The sequence below is a fragment of the Lytechinus variegatus genome, chromosome 11 (assembly GCF_018143015.1).
Source record: "Lytechinus variegatus isolate NC3 chromosome 11, Lvar_3.0, whole genome shotgun sequence".
Classification (NCBI taxonomy): domain Eukaryota; kingdom Metazoa; phylum Echinodermata; class Echinoidea; order Temnopleuroida; family Toxopneustidae; genus Lytechinus; species Lytechinus variegatus.
In genome coordinates, this window is record NC_054750.1 from 32,808,318 (window position 1) to 32,831,480 (window position 23,163).

The 23,163-nt window shown below is 36.3% G+C and overlaps 1 protein-coding gene across 4 annotated transcripts in view; it reads left to right on the top strand.

Moving 5' to 3' along the window:
- The window catches only part of LOC121424589 (oxysterol-binding protein-related protein 9-like), a 50,997-nt gene that overhangs the window by 22,554 nt on the left and 5,280 nt on the right, over positions 1-23,163 (top strand). For 2 of the 4 annotated variants that reach the window (XM_041620331.1, XM_041620332.1), the window contains 8 exons: positions 7,802-7,981; positions 8,707-8,757; positions 16,547-16,643; positions 17,208-17,436; positions 18,552-18,640; positions 19,981-20,143; positions 21,712-21,889; positions 22,221-22,305. In XM_041620331.1, the coding sequence (XP_041476265.1) occupies positions 7,802-7,981; positions 8,707-8,757; positions 16,547-16,643; positions 17,208-17,436; positions 18,552-18,640; positions 19,981-20,143; positions 21,712-21,889; positions 22,221-22,305 (1,072 nt within the window). Of the gene's footprint in view, positions 1-1,708; positions 1,901-3,979; positions 4,050-7,801; positions 7,982-8,706; positions 8,758-16,546; positions 16,644-17,207; positions 17,437-18,551; positions 18,641-19,980; positions 20,144-21,711; positions 21,890-22,220; positions 22,306-23,163 lie in introns of those variants that run through there. The other 2 variants (XM_041620333.1, XM_041620334.1) reach the window with 2 other exon arrangements.

Here is a 23,163-nt window from a genome sequence, read left to right on the forward strand (position 1 = left end):
AGCTGGAATGTCTTTCAAAGTGTAATGATCCCTTTATTTCTTGGTAAGGCAACTTATGTGTGATATGCATTGTAGGAGATAATGTTATCGTTCTAGTGGGCCTATATGCAAGACTGCATTATCACTCTGTTGTGTTGAAGAATCTTGGACAGTTTAATCGGGTTAGGACTGGAGCTGTTGCCATTTGAAGTGATTCTGGCATACTTACTGTCTTTACTCGTTAGAGCCTGAAATGAAAATGCTTTGTGAATCGTTTGTGTGCTCCAGGGGGCCACTTCCATTGACGGGTGGATACCATGTGCGGCGATGGGGTCTCGAAAAGCACCCTAAACACGTATTATTCCATATTCTGAAAATGCACCCCTTAACAACTATTGGCGTCTGAAACCCTACCCTTAACAAGTATTGGAAACAAAACGATACTATTGGCAAGTATTCCTTGAAATGAACCCCTAAACAAGTACAGCGATATTTTATTGTTATGTCACAGACATTGGTCGTCGGTTTTACCTTTACACACCATGGTACTGCCCCACCTTCCACAGCTCGCGCAAATCGAACTCCAAACACGTAGTGTTGGGGCAAACAGGATATCCTTTATAAAACATTTTAATTTTGTTAATACCATCCCCGCAAATTTGACTCTACAATATTTTGTTTTTTTGACACCCTATCACGTTATGTATGTTACGTATGTAACGTGCCCTATCTTGAAAAAGACATCCCTTTTACATGTTTTTTGGTCGCGCATGGTATCCACTCGTCAATGTAAGTGCCCCTCCCCCCCCCCCCCCCCCCCCGATGTGCTCTCCCTCATAGTGAATGTACAGTATTCATGAATTATACCCTGAGTCCCCCTTTCATTGGCAAAATGAGACAATGCACAATATATCCATAAAAACTGAATTGATTCCTTGCCAAGTAATGTATGGTCAATCTTGGATAGTGAAACTGCCCTTAAAGGGGAATGAAACCTTTGGAACAAATTGGCTTGTGTAGAAACAGAAAAATCAAAGAATAAGAATAAATAAAGTTTGAGAAAAATCGGACTAATAGTGAGAAAGTTATGAGCATTTGAATATTGCAATCACTAATGCTATGGAGATCCTCCCATTGGCAATGCGACAAGGATGTGTGATGTCACTGATGAACAACTTTCCCTTTGGTGGACTATAAAATACCCTCAAAATGTCTCTTTTTGCCTTTTCTTACGATGATACAAACTCTTTATCCATTATGTATTCTTAAAAAATATGTATTACATGCCCTCATGTAGAAAGAACACATGATCTATGGATAGATGTGATAAAAGAGGCAATTCAAGTGAAATATATACTAAAGTAATGGGGAGAGTTGTTCATGAGTGACATCACACATCTTTGTCGCATTGCCAATTTGCTATCTCCATAGCAATAGTGATCGCAATATTCAAATGCTCATAACTTTCTCATTATTTGTCCGATTTTTCTCAAACTTTTGTTGATCTGTTTCTTTGATTTTTCTGTTTTCACACAAGCTATCTTGTTCCAATGGTTTCATTCTCCTTTAAGAACCCTACTTTTAAAAGTATGAGCCAGATTTTGAGATCACATGTTCATTCGGGCTTATCTGGGATTTACCGTGGTGTATGTTTCTCTTTCCTTTTTTACGATGCTAGTCAATATTTACTTGTCATTACACTCCTGAACCTTGGTGTCTCTGTAAACACAACTCCCATTTACCAATATTTTGTTTTGCCACCACCATTTTGGTCTATATATTCACCGTTAATGGCACTGGTTGGATTCATGTACATATGGTGAATAGAAAAGCAGAAATTTGCTTGTGAATTATGCACAATTGTGTGAAGAAACTATGAATGTACAGTGAATATCTCCAGGAAATAATACCCATGGCCAAGGTAAGGATTGTCACAGTTGTTTTGAATTTTGTCCTGACATAGACCCTGTTTCATAAAACCAGCTACAAGCTTGTATTTTATTGGCTGAGAGAAGATCCTGAAGGGACTCAGTTTAAAGACGAGTAAGAGCGATTGCTTGCTACCGCTAACCTTAATCCATTTCTGTTTTTTTTGTGACATGAAATGATAAATGCAGAAAATTAGAAATCAGGCAACATCACGTTTGTATTGTTTGTACGACATTTTATTTCCATGTTCTGACATCACTTAACCTGAATCAAGAACAAGAGTGTCAAGTCAATGATCCCATACCGGTCCCCTTAAATCTTTTAGGGGAGCTTTTTATTGGCTTACCTCATAATTATAAAACTGAGTCCCTGGAAGATCTGTCATGTAGGATTATTTTTACGGGATATATTTTTATGAAACAAGGGCCTTGTTTCACCTTGTGCATATTGATCGTGATCAGCATAAGAATTTCTGTAGACAGTATTTTCTCTTACCGGTCCTGCTCTGTCTCTATTGTGTATTGAAGACAGTAGCAAATTAGAAAATTATTATCTTTTTTAATCTGAGAATGTGACTCTACATGTAGGTCAAGAAACTAAAGTAATTCATTATGGTGCTTTGCCAGTGTGAAGCAATTGTAGATTTTCTGGTCACATCCCCAAAAGAAAATACCCTTGAATATGAAAGTAGTAGTAGTTTCTTTTTGGAATTACATGTACATGTACATGTACAAGAATTTTCACAGACAGTCTGAAGTGCTCTGGATATTGGAAGCGTAGTAGAACTCACATGTATGAGCTGAGGCAAAATATTTTTTTCTGCTTCAAGAATTGAAAGTTTTCTGCATGACAATTTGCAGGATAACATTTTTGGTTCAAGCAGGCATATTTGTGAAATAACTTTGATATTTTGAGGCTTGAACAAGTGCTCATAGTTGTTAGGGTATTTTTTGTAATTGGGCAGCTAGCTTCTTATTTATTTTTTTTCAGTATGGTACTTGTAGTCGATTGTTGTTTATGAAATATCTTTCTAAAGCTTTTATTTATTTTTTTCTTTGGGGGGGGCAGGGGAAGATTAGAAAGACGCTATTAAAGAGAAATTCCAGTAGTTGCAGTTAACACTGATTTCATGAGAAAGTCTGTAAAACAAGGCTTAATTGCAAGTATATCATCGAGGATCTAGATCTGGTACAGTTACATTAACTGGACTTTGTGAAATCTTGAAATCTACGCTGAAAAATGTTCACACCGAAAATCCCCAACACAGATAAGCGCACGTGGGACAATGTATAATTATTGCTCAGGGCGTCGGGCCCGACGCCCTACCCGAATCCTGTGCTTATTTGTTGATTTCTCAGCAATTACACAATTTCTTCCAGAATCCTTTGGCACATGCGTTTTATTTATACAAACAGACACTTTAGTGGTCATTTCATTGGATTCTGTACGAACTCATTTTGATATCGTTACCAAAACTAGCATTTACCTTTAAGTCATGATGGAACTGAGCAGAAATGCAGACAGTAGTACACAACAAGTTTTGGTTTAGATAGGCAATGCATCATCAAAAAAAATCAGGCTTTCACTTCACTTACTACATAATACATGCAACAGAACAAAAATGTCTAAATTATGACACAGAAAATAGGAGTCGTGCTTCTCTCCTATTAAAAGAGAGAGGGGGGAGAAAGGGAAAAGAGGAAAAGGGGTTAGAGGGAGGGAGAACAAATGTTGAACGAGGGGAGAGAAGGAGAGAGAGAAGCAAAAGTGGAGGAGAGAGGGAGAGGAAGAGGGAAAAGAGAGAGGGAGAAAGAGATGGGAGAGGAATATGTATAGCATGCTGCGATGACTCACACGGCTCATCAGAGCTTCCTCGTACGTCACGATCGCATCATCATCAGGTCATCCCATTAGTAAACCCCTTGTAGTGTGTGTCTGTGTGTAGGAATTCCATACCCATGAAAGAAAGAGAAAGAGAGAGGGGTGGAAAAAAATGCTGGAATAGACAATTGGGAATCAGCTCGCAATGCATTGCATGATTTTATTGATCAAGTTGTGCTGGATGAATTAGGAATGCAGTGTATTTGATTTTAAAGATTGTGGAATATATACCGGTAAACATTCGGCTTGATCAGGTTCAGGTAATATATTTTTTTTTACCATATTTCATTCATTCTTTCTGAATGACAGAATTTTGCATGTTGTTTGTGTGTTATATCTTGTACTGTATGTAAGCCTACACTTTGACATTAAATACAAACATTTAAAATGATGTACATTTACCTTAATTTGGTACAAATATAAATGAACATGTGAGTGAATTGCAGTAATTTTACTATACATTGTATACTTTTTTATCACATGTACATTATTATACAGTATTGAGCATAGTATAATAAATTTGTTTTCTCAAATACATGTATATAGAATGATTATATGATGTACATGTATGATTGAAATTCAGATCAATGATTAAAATTTGTGAAATTGCACTTTCAAATGATAATTGAAGCAACATCAATGAATTGCAATTTGCAATCCATTGTTTTACAATCACCAAATTTTTTACCAGTAACATATTAGAGTCTAAGATCCTATTGTTAGGCGTAGTACATGTATATTTCATTGAAGTTTACCTTTTATGACAGAGTATACATTTTTATATGACACCTACATGTAGATAGATCCTTTGCATTTTAATGGTTGTTTGATATCGATCATTCAGACCATTTTACAACGATGTCATCGACCGTGCAATTTAGGATCCATTCATTGTGCAATTTTGGATCCATACGATTTTGTCCATTGCAGGCGACGCAGGCATTGTACGAGACAATCAACAGACCAAGCTTGCACTGCATGATCATATTTTGCATTGAAACTGATAAATTTCCTATGAAAAATAATCTAGTTTTAAGTGTCAAATAAACCAAATAATGAATGTTCCTTCATTTGTGCAATGGGCAGAATACTTCATTCAGTGAATGCCTCAGCTATGCCTTGTTGAATGGATCTTTTCATCTTTCACCTCATGAATATTCATTATTTGTATAACATGTACATATGTTTTGTTGTTGAGAGATGAATAGAAATTGAGATTTACTCTTGATTATTGTTGTGTCAGGCAAATTATTTTCAGGATATCTATAAAGTGGCATATCACTTGAATACATGTGTAGCAGTTTTACTTGGCAGAGAAATATCATTCTCAGTCAGTTATGTGATGTTGGCATATCCGCTGCCAGCAATATCAAAACCAAAATATTGTGCAATGAAATTTACTTCATGCTTGAAGTAAATTTCATTGTACAATATTTTGGTTTGATTTTGCACAATAGCTACACAACAAGTTGGCAAGAAGCCCAATGTCCAACTATATTTTGTAAAGTAAAACCAAGTGGATATGCCAGTATTTATAGACCATCTCACAATATTATCAAGGCTAGTTAAGACTGAGTCTGTTTTCAAGTGATGTACATATTTCATTTTATTTTAAACATGTTTTATAATGTATTTAACAATCTCACTTGTAGAGGTCTACTTGAAAATAGCTTAAGCACTACAGCCTACGTCTATCTATCATTAAAGAGCATTTCTTTATATCGTAAAATTTTGTGTCACTAGTTGAAAACAATATCTGTGTATTAACCTTTTTTTAATTTATACTAAAACTGGTAATATTAAAAGCTACTGTAGATGGGAAGATGATATTTAGACAAGATATGCCCAATTCGGTGATGTGCTGCTTACAATATTTAAGCATTGTAAAGCAAAGTTATTGGGTAGAACCCAGGCTTATCTCACATAAAAGAACCAAACTCCTGAAAACAGATTATATGCACTGATGCATGTGATCACTGAGTCAGACAAAGTAAAAGGAAAAAAAGAAGAATGCTTATCTCCTTAAAAAAAGAAAATTGTTGACTATACTGAATAAAGCTTTTAAAAAAAATCTAACAGTGGAATGCACATGTACGAAAGTTTAAACTCTTTTTTAAACTTATTTTAGAACTTTTAGGTTTTTCTTATATGCCTGTGCATTAATATTAAACCTATCCAGGTGTTTCTGTTCTATGGACATTTTTAGTAGTGACAAGTAGTAGTAATCTATTATAGTCACTATGACACCATTCTCATTACGCTCTGTAAAACTAGTTTACTGGAAACCGGTTCAGGAAACCAGTTTGGAAGATCGTTTTGCTAGCGTTTCTACTTGATCACACAAAAGTGGTTATCAAAATCTTGTTGCAATGGAAATGCTCTCAGTGGGGTGACACATTTCATGTGAAATTCGAAACCTCAGCGTAGGCATTCTACACTTGTCATGTAGAGAAGCGTGCTAAAAATGTGCAAAGATCGCTTCCGAATAACGGTTGTGTCTTCACTTGCGCTAAAACCAGTTTACTGAGATGAAGCGATCTTGAAAACTACATCGCTACATGTAGGTGTTTTTCCGAACTTGTTTGGAAGATCGCTTCCAAGACCGCTTTGACCGTTCTCACTATGGGTTAAACTAGTTCCCAGTAGACTAGTTTTAGGAAGGTAGTGAGAACGGTGTGTATGCCATAAGCTACACCCAATTTAAAAAGCACCAGCAGCCAAGCCACTTGGGGAAGTTACACATCCAAATCCACCGCAAAAAAATGTTAATTTGTAGTAGGATATAGATATGGAGACGAGGGTTTACCTTGATCAGTCCTTCTTAGGATCCACGTCTGGTAAGTATATCCTCAAAGTATCTATACAGTGCATGACGAAGCTGCTGATGATGACCGATACGCGATGCGGGCGATGGCTACCACTAGATTTCCCTTGACTTGACGTGCATTCTCACAAGACAAACTCTGTACTCTGGAACTGACTGACTGGAACTTTATAAACTGGGGAACTGACTTGGAAAACTAACTTCGAAAACTTACTTGTATCACTCGGAGATCGGGCTATTTATATGCTTATGGCGTGGTCGCACGCATGGTCCGTCACGGCACTATTCAGGCGGTATTGAGGTCACGACCCAATGTACATGTACATTGTACCATGCGTGTGCCCACGATCCAGCCACGATCTCCATAATTTGAATAAATAGAGAAAAATCAAACTTAAATAACGCTGAAAATTTCATCAAAATCGGATGTGAAATAATACAATGAGATTGGAAGGAGGGAGATCATCAGATTAGGATAAAGAGGAGGAGGGGAGGGGGGGAGAAAGATTTGGAGGTAGAGGAAGAACAGAATGAGGAGATAGAGCTTTACAATAGAGAAGGAAACAGAGGAAGAAGATGATAAATGGTGGTGATTTTTTACCTGATTGCTAAGAAAGTATGAATGCTTGTAAGCAACCAACCAGAGGACCGAGGGCTTAAGGTTCTCTCCGAGGGACCTGGTAATCAGGATGAATGCCTTACCAAAGGACACTAGCGCACCAAGTGGGAATCGGACCCGGGTCACCGGAATCTGAAACGGGTGGGAGTCGAAGTGGAAGAGGAGAAGGAGAAAGAGAAGAAAGAGGAGGAGGGAGAAAAAGTTAGAGGGGGATGAAGAAAAGGATAAGGAAGAGATGGATAAGGAGAATGTTGGTGGTAGAGATAGAGAAGGAGGAGGAGAATAACAATGAGGGTGCCATCAATTTCAAGCTTAACCGCTCACGATGGCGGTATCTTGCGCTCATTAATTAAATGTTTTTATTATTATCATTATTAAAAAGTGAAGTTTATGCTCACATCCTTATTTTGTAGTCATGTATTATGATCATATTCTTCATATTATGGATTATTTTGTATATTGCATAATTGTGTAAACACATTTGATATTGTATTATTTTGAATTCAGTAATAAAAGCAAGCAAACAAACAATTATCACAATAATTTCTCCCTTTCCTTATAAACCACAGTACGGACTGCCCCTCCCGCTAGCCACGCCCTCTGTCCAAGACTTTGAACGCAAGCTGTTCGAGGCCGACGCCTACCTACAGATCTTGATCGCACAGGTGGAAAGTCTGGAGGATAGGATCAGTAAGCTGGAGAACGCCGAAGAAAGGACTCACCATGAGAAGTTGCGAGAAAATGGGAAGGTAAATGTGATGATGATCATCATCGATGCGATGATCATCATCGATGTGATGATTATATTGAAATCATTATGTAACTTTGTATCATATGAGCTAAGCAGCTTTTTTATCATAAGGATGGAGGATTAATTATTCAAAGCTTGATACAAAAGGCAGGTGGTTTTCACGCTACATTTACATGACATGCAATTGACATGCACTGAAAGCAAACTAAAGAAAAAAAGGCTTTTTTTATTTTACTGCATCTAGTGAAAATGAACCCTTGTGCTATTAAAAAAAATCTTGTTAGAACAGTAGTGGTCACTGATCTGTAGGCCTTGGCCCTGTCTTACAAAGAGTTACAATTGATCCGATCAACCACATAGCCAGTAACGTTGATGCATTAAACACGTGTTGTTCAGAAAATTTCCTAGATATGAATGATGTATATTCATGCATTCATATTATTCTTTAAAATTAAGTGTGTTCTCTTTGTTACTATTGTGCAAACTTCTTGAAGAAAAAATTATGACGTTGGTGGATTGCCATATATCTGAGGTTGATCGGATCAGTCGCAACTCTTTATAAGATTGGGCCTTGGAAGTTTAATAAGAGGTCAGTTCATACAGTTTGATTCTGTGAGACATGCACACTTCTTATGACCATTTCTTCAATACATAGATCACCTGATGATTTGTGAATATTATTTTGAAGTAATGAAGAAGACTTATTGATTTTTTGTTTTGTAGGCTATGATCGAATCAGTGAAGCAGGCCATCGTTCTACTCCAGGTAGCAAAGGTAAGCAAAGTCCATTTCATAAAGATCCAAAATACTGAAATGATTCATTTATGATAAATAAATTATCAAAGACCCCGTTCTCATTACGCTTTCTAAAGCTAGTGTACTGGAAACTGGTTCAGGAAACCAGTTTGGAAGATTGCTTTGCTAGCGTTCCTATTGATCACCCAAAAGTGTTTTTCAAAATCACTTCATGTAAAGCAATCTTGTTACTATGAGAACACTCTCTCAGTTGGGTGATATGTTTCGCATGAAATTAAAAACCGCAGCATAGGCATTCTACACACAGAGTGTGGAATAGCGCACTCAAAATATGCAAAGATCACTTCCCGAAAACCAGTTTAAGGAAGCAAAGCAATCTTGAAAAGTAGATTGCGAGGTGGTTTTACGAACCGGTTTGGAAGATCGCTTCCGAGATAGCTTCCAAGATCGCTTCGACCGTTCTCATTACGTTAAACTTGTTTCCAGTAAACTAGTTTTAGGAAAACGGTGTCAAAGACAATATGTCTGCAATAACAGGTTGAATGCACCTGTTGAATAGTTTTGCCAGAACACATGTTTTCCAATGACTCCAGCTCGCATATATCCAGGCTCCAGCTCCAACGGGTTAAATGATGAATTGGTTCTTAAGATTACTCAAGTCTGTCACACCCCGTTCATAAACCTCTCCTCCAATTAGCCGCATAAGAGTAATTCGGATAATTCAATAAAAATTGCGTTCATAAACTCTGAAAATATTCAGCACTATTTTTACGAGCGCCCGTCCTGAAAAAGGAGGATAATCGTCATGGCAACTGCATGCACCCCATCTGATGCGGTTGCGTAGGAAAAGGGTGACCTTGTGATCGCTCCATGGCAATTATCCGCATTACTTTCGAAATGCATTCATAAAGTCAAAATCTGGTCCCGATGCTGCTATTATGCGGATAATTGCAGCATCAAAATAATGCGGATAACTATGGTCGTCCTCCGATTTTACGACCAAATTATGCTGCTATTAGCCGCATAATTGGGTTTATGAAAGGGGTATCAGATGCGACAATCTTGGCCTGGCGCACCATAATAATTACTCCCCTAGCTCTAGCACAGGTGCCAGTGAGGTGCTGTCAGAATTTCAAGGAATGAATTCCTGCCGGATACCCAGTTACCTCACCTGTTAGTCATTTCATAAAGCTGTTGGTAAGTTAAGAGCAACTTTAAGAACAACTGGTGAACCTTCCTTATGCGCTCTACCATCGCCAACAAATATACCATTTACCACAAGAAAGGATCACCAGTCGTTCTTTAAGTCGCTCTTAACTTACAAACAGCTGTATGAAACCCACCTGGGTTGAGTGCGGCAAATATAGATCAATGCCTTGTCAAAGGATATGAATTAAATGTCTAGAATAGTGCAAGGAAAAAAACATGGCTGTCATGAATACAATAGGATAGTTTTATCATTTGATATTGCTCAGTGGCTTCTCCTTTTTAAGATAGGCCTGAGCCCTCGTAATGTAAAGCTTTAAAGGGGAAGTTCACCCCGACAAAACGTTTATTGTAAAAAATAGTAGAAAAATTATTAAAAATATTGTCAAAGGTTTGTGAAAAATCCATCAAAGAATGAAAAACTCATTTTATTTACTTGATTTGTGACATCATATGCGGGCAGCATTCCTACATAGCGAATGGTTAAAAATCATTGAAATTTCATTTTCTCAGAAAATTGAAAATGTTTTTTACTGTACCTTTTGTATATCAATATACAAATCATCTACACCTGATCATAAATAGAAAACAATAATAGTCATCGGGAACCATTAAAAAATGGAATTCATGCATTTTATGTTTCATAACATATTGGGCAGCTGCTCATTTATGATGTCACAAATCCAAAACTTAAAATTCTAATAACTTTCTTTAATCTTTTACAGATTTTCCTCAAACCTTCACCGATATTTTTCATTATTTTTTCTGCTATTTGTACAACACACTTTTTCAACACACTTCTTCAACACACACAACACACTTTTCTTCCCCTTTAATTTATCGTGTGGCTGATTTCTATGATTGCATTGATTATGATGTACCGTACATGCACTAGTGTTCAACCCGTTTTGGAACTTCCTTAAATATTTAGAAATAGGGAATCTACCTTAATTTCAGACCTTTCTCATTTCCAAGAGGACATTCGGGATCGTCTGTTGCCAGTATTGTTTTTATCAATTTGTCGACTGTACGCGCATGCGATGGAATAATGTGGCAATGGCTTTTTGCACTAGTATTCCACCTACCAAGACTAGTATTCCACCTACCAAGACTAGTATTCAACCTAGCGATGAAAGATGGCCCTGTCTCTCAATCTGCCCTTGTCCCATCCGACTATGGACTAGACCATTTGAGATGAGACCAAGCAGGGAATTGGTCAAAGCCAGAGATTTACCTAGATCTAGTTGAGAATCTAAACCATTTTGAGATTCGCTATCATCACTAGGTTGAATACTAGTGCAATTCATTGCAAAAGTCATTGCCGCATAATTCGATCCTCTGCGCATACAGTCGACAGATTGTTAAAGAAAATACCGACAACAGATTACCCTGGAAATAATAAAGGTATGAAATTAAGATAAATTCCCTATTTCTAGATATTTGGGGGAATTTTTTCCAAATCTTTGAATTATGCCAGGTTGAATACTAGTGCCCATACGGTAAAATCAGTCTTAAAAACCTGCCCCACGATCAATGACAAGGCTTTGTGTTACAGTGCCCTGGAATGTGGACAGGATGCCAAGTCATGGGTTGATGCAGAAGTTGTGGTTTTTTGCCCAAATATGACACAGAAATTACCAATCTGCATATGATATGCTCGTCTCTTTGGCAAACACAAGTGCAATAAACATGTTCAGTCATGTGTGTTCAGAGAATGTGAATATTTACACAATAGATAGAAAAAGAACATGAAAAGGAATACCAGTATTAAACTAAGGCGTGCCTGATTAATAGATTAGAGTTGAGACAAATAGGCAGTCATGATAATCATCGAATGTATGTTTACATTACATGTACATGAATTTGTACATGTAAGTAGTATTGTTTACTTTACAATAGAAAAGAATGAAAGATTATGAGTTTCCTTTATTTATTAAAAAGGCAGTGAATATGGAGAGTGATTAGATGCTCACTCAGCCCTGTTCATTACAATTTCATTAACATTTTTAGGGGAAAGGGGGGGGTCTTGAGTTGATTGATTCCATAAATGTAGTAATTTTCAGTGTAAATTGTAGTTGCACCCACCCCACCCCTCGCCCACATACAAACAAGCAAAGTTTTTAATTATTTGATTTATCATTAAGATTAGTAAATCATTTCAATCATATTTAGTACATTTTACATGTATAAGGGCTATATTTTTGTTATTTCATGTGGTCATTGAAATTTTCAGGAAACATTTCCTAATGCCAAGAGCCCTCTACAGTGTTTCAATGTTCAACATCTTCTTTCGTCTTCGATACCCATACATTCTGTATGACACTAAAGACAGCATTGATGCACCCTTCTGTAAAATCCCACCCATCCCCCCACCCTCCCTGATGCTATTGTTTTGACCTGTTTCAATTTCTATCAATACATTGTTTTCCAATCTCTGAAATTCTGAGCCTTATATTTTGGTTTTGTCTATACATTTTGTACAGTATACAATTCTTCCAGTTAACACAGAAGTAAGTAAATCAATCCAAATTTTGTTGAGAATGGAATTCCTTCTTGTGTCGAAATGGTTTCCCCTCCTGAATAAAAAAAATGAATCAAAGTTAACTTGCTACTCAAGCTCTTTGTGGTCTGCAAACCTTCCTTTGCACCCTCTCCAAATCCCAGTATAAATCAATCCCAGCTTCTAAATGCGGCAAATATACTAACATTATCACTATTAAGCTATCAGGAAATTTGTTTTAATATTAAAACAAGGAAATGTTATAACTGGGAATTGCTAGTGAGATTGATCATTGTGAGAGTTATTAAAGAAGAAGAAAATCACTGCTTTGTACATGATCTTATAGAAATAGGCCAATAATTAAACAAATTAGGTAACCTTTTACCATTCTAGACCCTAAAGTCATAAACTTTTAAAAGGAAACAAACTAATTCCACGGGTCGTATTCTGAAAATCGTCTTAAGAGAAATATTCTTGTTTCTCTAGAGTTACAATAAAATTAAAATAAAATGTTGCTTGCGATATTTGTCCGTCTGCAATAATCATTTCTTGTTGCATCCCACAAGAACATCATGTTTACAAAAGGAGACATTCTAAAGACATTATAACGAACGATTGGTAGACTTTTCAGCAATTGATAATTGGTGTTCGAGATGATGAATCTTTTCAGACAAAAAATGTCTTTGAGAACAGCCACTTGTATTTTTAGCACAGAAGCGCACAAGCACAAGCATAGGGCCCACAAGGAAATCACGCAGCATGTCAACAATGCGCTTCATTATTTTTCAGAAAATTGCTTCTATTGGCTGACCTAAGCATATAACAAACTTAATGATTGGTTGATGATGAAATATTGGGCGTGTCAGAGATAAAATAGAGGACGTCCTTACAGAGAAAAAACAATTTTCAGAATACCAATTTAAGAGAATTTTAGCGAGCTGTTATCTTGCTGACTTAAAGAAAAGTTACAACAAAATTTAAGACAATTTTCTGAATACCACCCCAGGAATAATGATTTGAAAGATGGTTATCAAGGCCTCCATGTTTTTTTTTCTTCAAAAACATGTACATCGCTATTCAAGTACATACATGTACACAAAACTTTGATTCATTTTTAATACATGTGCAATATTTTTTGTGTCTTAGTATATTTATTTACAACAAAGATTTATTTTTTATTTTTGTATGATATATTACAAAACTTGATTATAAATATTTCTAAGCATTTCTGTATGTATAATTGGACAACAATTTGGATTTATTCATTTCCAGTGTGATGTACTGATTTTGTTTTACTGCATGCAACTTTAAGTATTCTTTGAATATTAATCAATTCAAAATATTCTGCAAAGTTTCCAGTTGTGCCAATTCTAATTACATGTACATGAATATCTTATACTTGCACAAGTCTGTCTTTTAATAGTGATTTTCATTTTACATCTCTATACGTAAGCACCTTTTTGGGGAGACTGCCAGATGGACCATTTCCAAAATGAAGTCTGTACAACTGATTTGTATGTTGCAGAATGCATGTTTGTTATAAATAGAAAATAAACTATCGATGTGGGGGATATATTACTGGGTGATTACAATGACTGAGACTATGATGTAGTAGGGTTTTGTTTTGGTGTGACGGTGTGAGTTCTAGCATGAATACTGACTTAATATAGAATTCAATTAACACATAAATTCTGTGATATTGAAATCTTAAAATCTGAGCACTGGCCTGAATTCAAGTTTAGTGTCGTGGCTTGTGCTATAACAATATTACATGATTGTACATGTATGGGCCCAACATCAACACCACCTTTTTAACACTGAAACCTAATTGAGTGTTTTGAGTATTAACAAGAAAGCATTTTGCCAAAATTCTTTCTTTTTTTTATTTAGGCCTCATGCTTGCTACATTATTTAAAGGAAAAAAGTGTAGAAGAGGGACCAATCAAATTCTGGATTTAGTTTGAATCTGTAAAGATCTATTTTTCATTCTTGGGGGATTTTATATAAAATCCTAAAAGATTGAACAATGAATCGTTAGGATTCAAGCTTAATACAGAATTTGATTCAATTTAATTACACATTCCACCTTGATTCATTTTAAATGACTAAGAACAAAGATACAGAGATTGTAACACAATGATGACACATAAGAATGCTGATAATGTTATATAGGGTAGGCCTACATACATGTGCATCTACCAGCAGTACTTGGTGTAATACAAAAATTTTGAGGAGATTGAAATTTAAATAGCATTTGGAAGATTAGTATTAGTATGTAGGGGAGACCGGGGTTAGTTGGAACATTTGGTAAGTTGAAACATTGTTATTTTCTTTAATGCCAGCCCTGTAAAATAAATTTATGCAATACTGCCCTCACTTTATTGCTATTAATAATACTACAGTGTTGAATTATTATTGCAATAAATTGAGGGCAGTACTGCATAAATTTATTTTACAAATTTATTTTACAGGCGTTAAAGAAAATAATAATGTTTCAACTTACCCCATGTTCCAACAAACCCCAGTCTCCCCTACACATAACAAATCGGAAGACATATTTGCAAGTGTAGAATTTGGAATGTTCATCTAACATACATGTATATTGTCCCTTGTGTACACATTGTTTTCATACACATGCATTAAGCTAGAATATTTGCCTTGACCTGCTCATTGAGTGGAAGTACAGTACTTGTATAGAGTGGATGAATGAAAGAATTGAAATTGGATTATCAAATGAATTAATATGGAAATAACTATCAAAGTGCTGGTACAGTATGCAAATGAATAGAATAAAAACAGACAATTGAATAAATTAGTTGCTCATGAAAAAAGTGGCTTTCAAAATTGAAACTGAAATGGAAACTAAGGATGGATTTTTTTTTTGTCTTTTCTACATCTATCCCCTCTACTTTATAAATTTAATGAGGTTTTCTAGCCTTTAAATCATTTTTTTCGAGACATGTTTATTCATGCACAGTCAATGTAATGTCACAAGTTAATCCTCTTTTATATATTTGTTTATGTATATGGATTATTTTATATACTGGTATTGCATATTATTATGCCACACTTGATATTTTGAATGCAGTACTTATTATTACAAGCAAACAAACAAACAATATTTTCTTAATTCTAACCGAAGGAGTTAATATTATTTGACAAATGATATTCTATCATGTACAGTACATGGTTCTTGACTTTGAAATGCATTTCTTCTGTGAGTTTTATAAGAACAGTATCTGAGATCATTTGCTGGTGCAGACTAATATTTACAATGAATATGAATTTGTATTGTCATTGGGCTATGTTCTGAGCTTGTACATTGCTAAAATTCGCTAATATCTCTCACATTATATGTGTCTCATTAATATATATCTGTACAAGCTATTAATTTGCAATATGCAATTGATTTGCAATATTTCAATATCTGCTTTGGTTAAGAAACTTATTTTAACAGTTAATATGATAGGGCACTGCATGCTTGAATTTCTGCAATATCTCTTTTTTTCTTTGCAGTATTTCATTTTTAAATTCTACTCTTTATTATTTTCCAGTGTATGTTAAAGCAGTGATTCAAAATACAAGCTTCTATGTATACACTTTGAATATATACAGTTTAAAAGTATGTTATTATGATGGGAAAGATGGTGTTATTTTAATCCGTAATGATATTCAGATTTGATATTTTTTGCATAGGGTTGCTATTTTTTTTTTTGGGGGGGGGGTCGTTTCATATTGAGGCAAAATTTGAAACCATAAGGATTTACAATTGATATTTCAAATGAAGGGCTTTTTTTCATTTCATAGAGGCAAAATTCTTTTTACTCTGTGTACTATTTTAGTATGAAAACTCTAGAAAGTTACAATTTTAGACCACTAGAGGTCTGACCTTAGTGTGATTTGAATCATTTGTGTAAACTCAGATTAATTTTGGGACTAGGCAATATACTAAATTCTACATCCAACAACAACAATCCAAATCAGCCAATGCTCTGACTTGAGACTCCCAAGTAATGTGTTAGCACGCACGTAGACAATATTCACTTTACTCTTACTTGTTTTTGTTTTATTCTTGCGCCCCGCCCCCTCCCCCTTGTTCAGAATACATTGAATCCTGTGAATGGTTTTCTTCAGCCAGAGATGTTGTTAGATGACGACGATACTACCACTGCCAACGTGCCTTCTCAACACAAGAAAGGTAATAACGATAGGCATTATATAGCGCCATCTATCTAAAAAGTATACTTCGAAGTGCATTATTATTATCCCAGCTTAAGCTCGAGTTACTGTTTCTCCGGACCTATTCAATTCAAGTCGAAATATATCAGTCATATCAAATTCAATCAAATAAAAAAAAAAAGTTATTATATCAGTCACTTCATATTATATCATATAAAATTAAGTAATGTCTCATCCATCATATGGATTTTAATCAGGTCCAGTTAAATTAAAATATAGCAGTCACTTTTTGTCAAAGCAGGGCTTCGTAACACAAAGGTTAGGGATTAATCGCTAATTTGAAAAAACAATTCTGATTGGTTTATAGTCAGTCTACTGAGCGAAGATCACTAAATCACTAAATTTCATTTGGTGAATAATTGCTAACCTTTGTGTTACGGGACCCAGATCAAATCTAGTCAGGTTAAAGTATGTCAAATCAAGATTTGTCAACTCGAATATAGCAATCACATGAAGTTCTGAATCAATCAAATTAAGTTGAAAGAAATCTAATTAATCATATCAATTTATATCAAATCAACAGGTAGTCCTGATGCGAGCATAGACTCCGCTGAAGAAGTCTTAGAAGCGCCCATGCCTCACCGGACCCTTCACGGTCCCACCATGGCGGCCACCGCGTCCCCCATGACCACTGCACCCCTCCCAATGACCCGGCACCCCCGTCAAGAAATACCCGCCCTCTCCTATTCGAGCTCAGATGAAGACGACTTCTTTGATGCGGATGAGTACCAAGAGGGTGAAGATAATGACAAGTAAGTCACTCAATTATATTAATGATGACGATGATAATGATGATGATGACGATGATGACGATGATGATGATGATGATGACGATGATGATGATGATGATGACGATGGTGATGACGGTGGTGAAGATGATGATGATGATGACGATGATGAATGTGATGATGATGATGATGACGATGATGATGACGGTGATGATGGTGGTGATGATGATATGATGATGATGATGATGATAGTGATAATATTACTACTACTAATAATAATGAGGGTATATTTACAGAGGGTATCCACTTCAATTCCAAAATCTGCTCTCCCAGCGGGTCCTGCTATTATCAACAGCCCGGTTTTATCTCGGCTACCTAGACGCTCAAGCATTAATGGAATTTCTTCCTATCGGCTTCAAGTCCTGTTTTAATATAAACAATGTTATAAGCTACCGAGTACAATAATGTGATATCTATAACTATGTTATAAGCTACTGAAACATCAATATGATCAATGATAACTGTTTGAGCTACTGAACACTCATTCTATGAACAAGGTAATGATATAACCTTGTTCTCTGTTACCTCCCTGTGTGGTGAAATAAGATTGGCAATGTTTGGCTTATTTTCTCTTTTTCTTTGGGACAAATGACTTTTTACACTGTCAGGTTACATTACAGCTATTCATCATATAACTTGGCTCTTAAATAAATTTGGTTCTTTAAATTATTTTTTCTTAATTGAAAATAGAGATTGAAAAAAACTACAATTGTCTTGCCATATTACTTTCCACCAATAGATGGTTACGGAAATTAGTATTTTTGGTCACAAAACTGATATTATAATGATTTTTTAAATTGTGTGCTGTGTACAGCATTGGCATACCATAGTCCTACCTGTAGATTCCCCACAGGCAGGATGGTCACGAACCCTTGGGTGCTACTGAAATGTGTCAATGGGAAGTATAAACTTAGTAAAAAAAAAACTACTGAAATCAGGCAATATGATATTATCCAGAGCTATGTTATAAGCTGCTGAAATCTAGCAATAGGATAATAATTACTATGTTATAAGCTACTACGATCCAATATGTTGTAATTATTGTAATTCACTGTTACTTTTTGTTTGGACTGAAATAGAGTATTCCATAGAAATGCTGAGAAGGTTGAGGAGAGATTGCAGACCAGAGCAAGACAAGATAGCTGTCCTGAAGAAATGGACCAAGATGGTATGTATACTTTAAGTCTACTTCGTATGTAAATTCCAGGTCCCCTGCACAGCGGCTGTTGGGCCAACGATCAATTGGGCAAAGCAAATTTTCTGTATATTTCATTTCATGTCTATTTCGAACAATAAAATGTGGATTTTCGGTTATCATCATTGTATAATAGAAAAACAAGATACTTTGTATCATTTTTTTATTAGAAAGATATAGACACTGCAGGGTAGGAAGTGGTGCTTATTTTCTAGCAGCTATTTCTTTCATTATGAGGGCTACTTTTTTGTGCAAAATGCAACTAGTGCTGTAAAAAAAGTTATTCTACTGTATGTATAAAATTGAATTTCTTAATTTTCTTGAATATTGTTTGTGGCAGATCCTGGGGTGACTTTAGAATAATAATAATAATAATATAGGGTATTTATATTGCGCACATATCCACCTTGTTAGGTGCTCAAGGCGCTCCTATATTACCCGGCTAAGCTAGGCGTTCATAGCGCACACAGCTTTTTGAGGAATTACTTCCTACCGGTACCCATTTACCTCACCTGGGTTGAGTGCAGCACATTGTGGATCAGTTTCTTGCTGAAGGAAATTACGCCATGGCTGGGATTCGAACCCACGACCCTCTGTTTCAAAATCCGAAGACTAATCCACTGGGCCCAGTGCATACAATCTTTGGATTTTTTTTGGGGGGAGGTGAGTTGGCTGTCAAGATGGCAAAACCTCCCTTTACCCTCATTAAAGGTGAAAGAAAGTAGTTGCAGCAAACAAAACGCAAACAAAGTCTTTTAGATCAAGGTTACTTGTCACCATACTATCATAGATCTATATCTGATACATTACTGTAAACTCGTCTCTCTGTAATCATGAAATTTTAGCTCACAATCACTATACAGAAAAGCATATGTGGGACAATGTATTATTGCTTGGCAAAAGTACCCGACATTTGATGGAATTCCGCATTTATTTCGCTCATCTTCTCAGCAATTACGTATTTCCTTCCAGAGTCATATGGCACATATTTTTTATTCATTCGTACAAACATTTGTGTGGTCATTTTATTGGGCTCTGTTAGAACTCATGTTGAGGCAGAGCTGCCAAGTAGTACTGATTTTCTGTATTTAGTTCTGAAAATAGAGAAGGATACTGATAGTTTCATGCGAAATACTGATTTCTTAAGTTTCATTTTATGTGTTGTCCTATGGTATTCCTGTGAAAATACTAATTTCCTCACCAAAATACTGATTTTCAGCCTTGAAAATACTGAAATGTTCTTGTTCAGGTTGGCAGCTCTGTTGACGCTGTTACCGCAACTGGAATTTGGAAATTTTTTGTTTGTTTTTCAGCCATTGACTGTCAGAAGCACGGTAGCATCATCACCCATCTTCTCTCTCAGGTTCGTCTGGGGATGGATCTCACCAAGGTCGTTCTTCCTACATTTATCCTCGAGACAAGGTCGTTACTGGAGATGTATGCCGACTTCTTTGCACATCCGGAACTGTTCGCAGAGTAAGGAATCAATGTTTACATTTTAGATTTGTATCATGTGTGTGTATCATTCATTTGGAGCTAGAGCAGAAGAAACATTATATTTCAACTCCAGGCCCATCAGGATGTAGATAATAATTCTCAGGAGTGATGCAACACTTCTTATATACAAGCAAATGTTTGCAACTTTTGCATCTTGTCACAGAAACTCAAATGATATTTCCACCCTAAAAGTTGCTGGTTCTATCATTCAGCCAGTCTGCATTGCAGGGGATCTTTGGGTTACTGTTGAAAATAATTTACAAATGAAGTCCCAGTATTTGTAATACCTGGCCTGAACAAGATTGTTAGAATGAGGAAATATCTGGATCATAGGAAAATGACAGAAAAGCTAGTTCATGCCTTCATCTTAAGTCACTTAACTCATTGAGTGCTTCGTGCACGCTACGTATCCTACTATAACATGCCACACTCGTGCTCGCACGCCTACTATTGATTGCTTTGTGCTTGCATTGTTTCCTACCCTCGCCTGCTTCGTGCATGACTGCGCACATTCGGAATAACAATCATTGTTACGCCGTTTTGCATTGTATTGCGCATCGCATGCACGCCGTAATTAGCACTATTGTGTGCAGTGTGAACTCTGCTTTCTGACAGATAAACTTGCTCACGCGGTTTACATTCGACTTTTTCGAGTATTTCTACATTTTTTACAAGATATGGCTCCGCCTCTGAGAGAGAAGAGACCTAGGTTTTTGATCCATACAAAACACTCCACAAAATGGAACTACTTGATACAACTCATATTTTAGCAGTAGAGATAATAACAAATCCAAATTATGAGGACATCATTATAATGGGTATGAAATTTCCTACAACTTTACTACACAATATTTTGTGAATAAACTAATCGTTAGAGAGTTACAAGCGATTGTAATCATGACTATTGGAAGGAGTGAATACGACTCGCGATCCCAAAATCAATGTGGCACAGGGGAGTTTGTGGCTGGCACAGGGGATTAGCATCGGATTAGCACTGTGGCATTGGCTTAGTAGTGCATGTTAAGAGTTAAATAGTAACGATAGTTTCTATTGAGAATCTAGGAATTACTCCTTGACAAATTGCAGCCTATTTTACATTATTCCTCACGTATGGAGATCTGATGGTGATATGTGATTTCTTTAAAGAATTGTATTATTACATTATTATCATCATCATCATCATCATTTTCATCATCATTATCATCATCATTATCATTATCACCATCATCATCATCATCATCATCATTATATCACCATCATCATCATTATCATCATCACCATCATCATCATCATCATCATCGTTGTCATCATCATTATCATCATCATCATCATCATTATCATTGTCATCATCATTATCATCATTATCATCATCATCATCATCATCATCACCATCGTCATTATCATCATCACCATCATCATCACCATCATCATCATCCTTATCAACATCATCATTATTATTATCAGCATTAATTATTATTATTGATATTAATATTATTATTATCATTGTTTTTATTATTATCTTGTCATATTTTCTTGATCCCTCTCAGTATCTCAGACATTGATAACCCTAAGGAGAGGATGGTCCAGGTTGTGAGGTGGTATCTGTCTGCTTTCCATGCTGGCCGGCAGGGCTCCGTCGCCAAGAAACCTTACAATCCCATCCTGGGTGAAACCTTCCAATGCTACTGGGACCTCAAAGGAGATAGCTCAGATGATTCAGTGAAGGTGAGTGCTATCAATTAGCCTCAAATTGTGAAATCTTAGCTCAAAATCGATAATTCTGATGACCACTAACACAGAAAAGCATATGTGAGACAGTGTATTAATATTGCTTCGAAAAATACTTGACATTTGATGGAATTCTGTGCTTGTTTTGCTAATTTCTCAGCAATCATGCATTTTCTTCCAGAGCTATTTGGCACATATTTATACATACAAGCACTTTGGTGGTTATTTCATTGGAATCTGTTCGAACTCATTTTGAGAGCGTTACCACAACTGGTATTCATCTTTAACGAAAGAACTCACCAATTCATCATTTCTCTCCTGGTTTTAGAATGAAGTGCCGGACGGTCCCGTACCATGGGCAGGATCAGACCAAGTGTCCTTCATCGCCGAGCAGGTATCCCATCATCCACCAAGTAAGTATTCCATCATCGCATCTATTAAGGCCACCGCAGACACCTTATGACCCGACTGGTCTGCGACTGAGTGAAGGGAAAATGATGTCACAGCTCTTGTCAGCTTCAGAGTCGCAGACCGGTCAGAGACAAATCGCAAGGAAAATCGTAAGGATTTGACATGTCGAATACTTACAACTGGATCGCACGCTCATTCCAACATCCAGCCAATCAGACAGCAGAGTCGTGACGCGTACCTGATACGCAACGCCAATATGCAGTAGTGAGCGTCATTTTCTCAGTTGCTTTGGCAAAAAAGCGCATGCTTGAGTCGCAGACGACAGGTAGTCGGATCGCAAGGTGTGCAGTGTCGAGGCTTCTGACTACCTTGCAATTCATCTTCTCTCACTCAGTCACAGACCAGTCATAGACTTGTCAGATCGTAAGGTGGGCAGAGGCCTTTAGTCATGATCAGGGTACTGGGATATGGTTCCATGACATTTGCTTTGGCGACATTTTCTCTGATGAAATATGCACATTACATGTAAGTCCAACCTAATACCTAACCTCCAAAACTAAATAAATCCTTATCTTTACATTATGCTGAACTAAAAACTATTACAATCCTAATTCTAACCCTACATGTATGTCCTCTGATATTTTTAAAGACCGGAGTAAATGTCGCAGGAGCATTTGTTGTATCACCCTTGGATATATAAAATATATAATATTGAAGATATATATATTCTAGGGATTGGAAGGGGGGGGACGTGGCCTGAACAAGATTCAATTTTTTTCCTAATAGGAGTAATATATGACCCATTCCTCTCTTATCATTACCTTTATGTCCACTTGGTGAGCCCTCACAGAGAACCATTG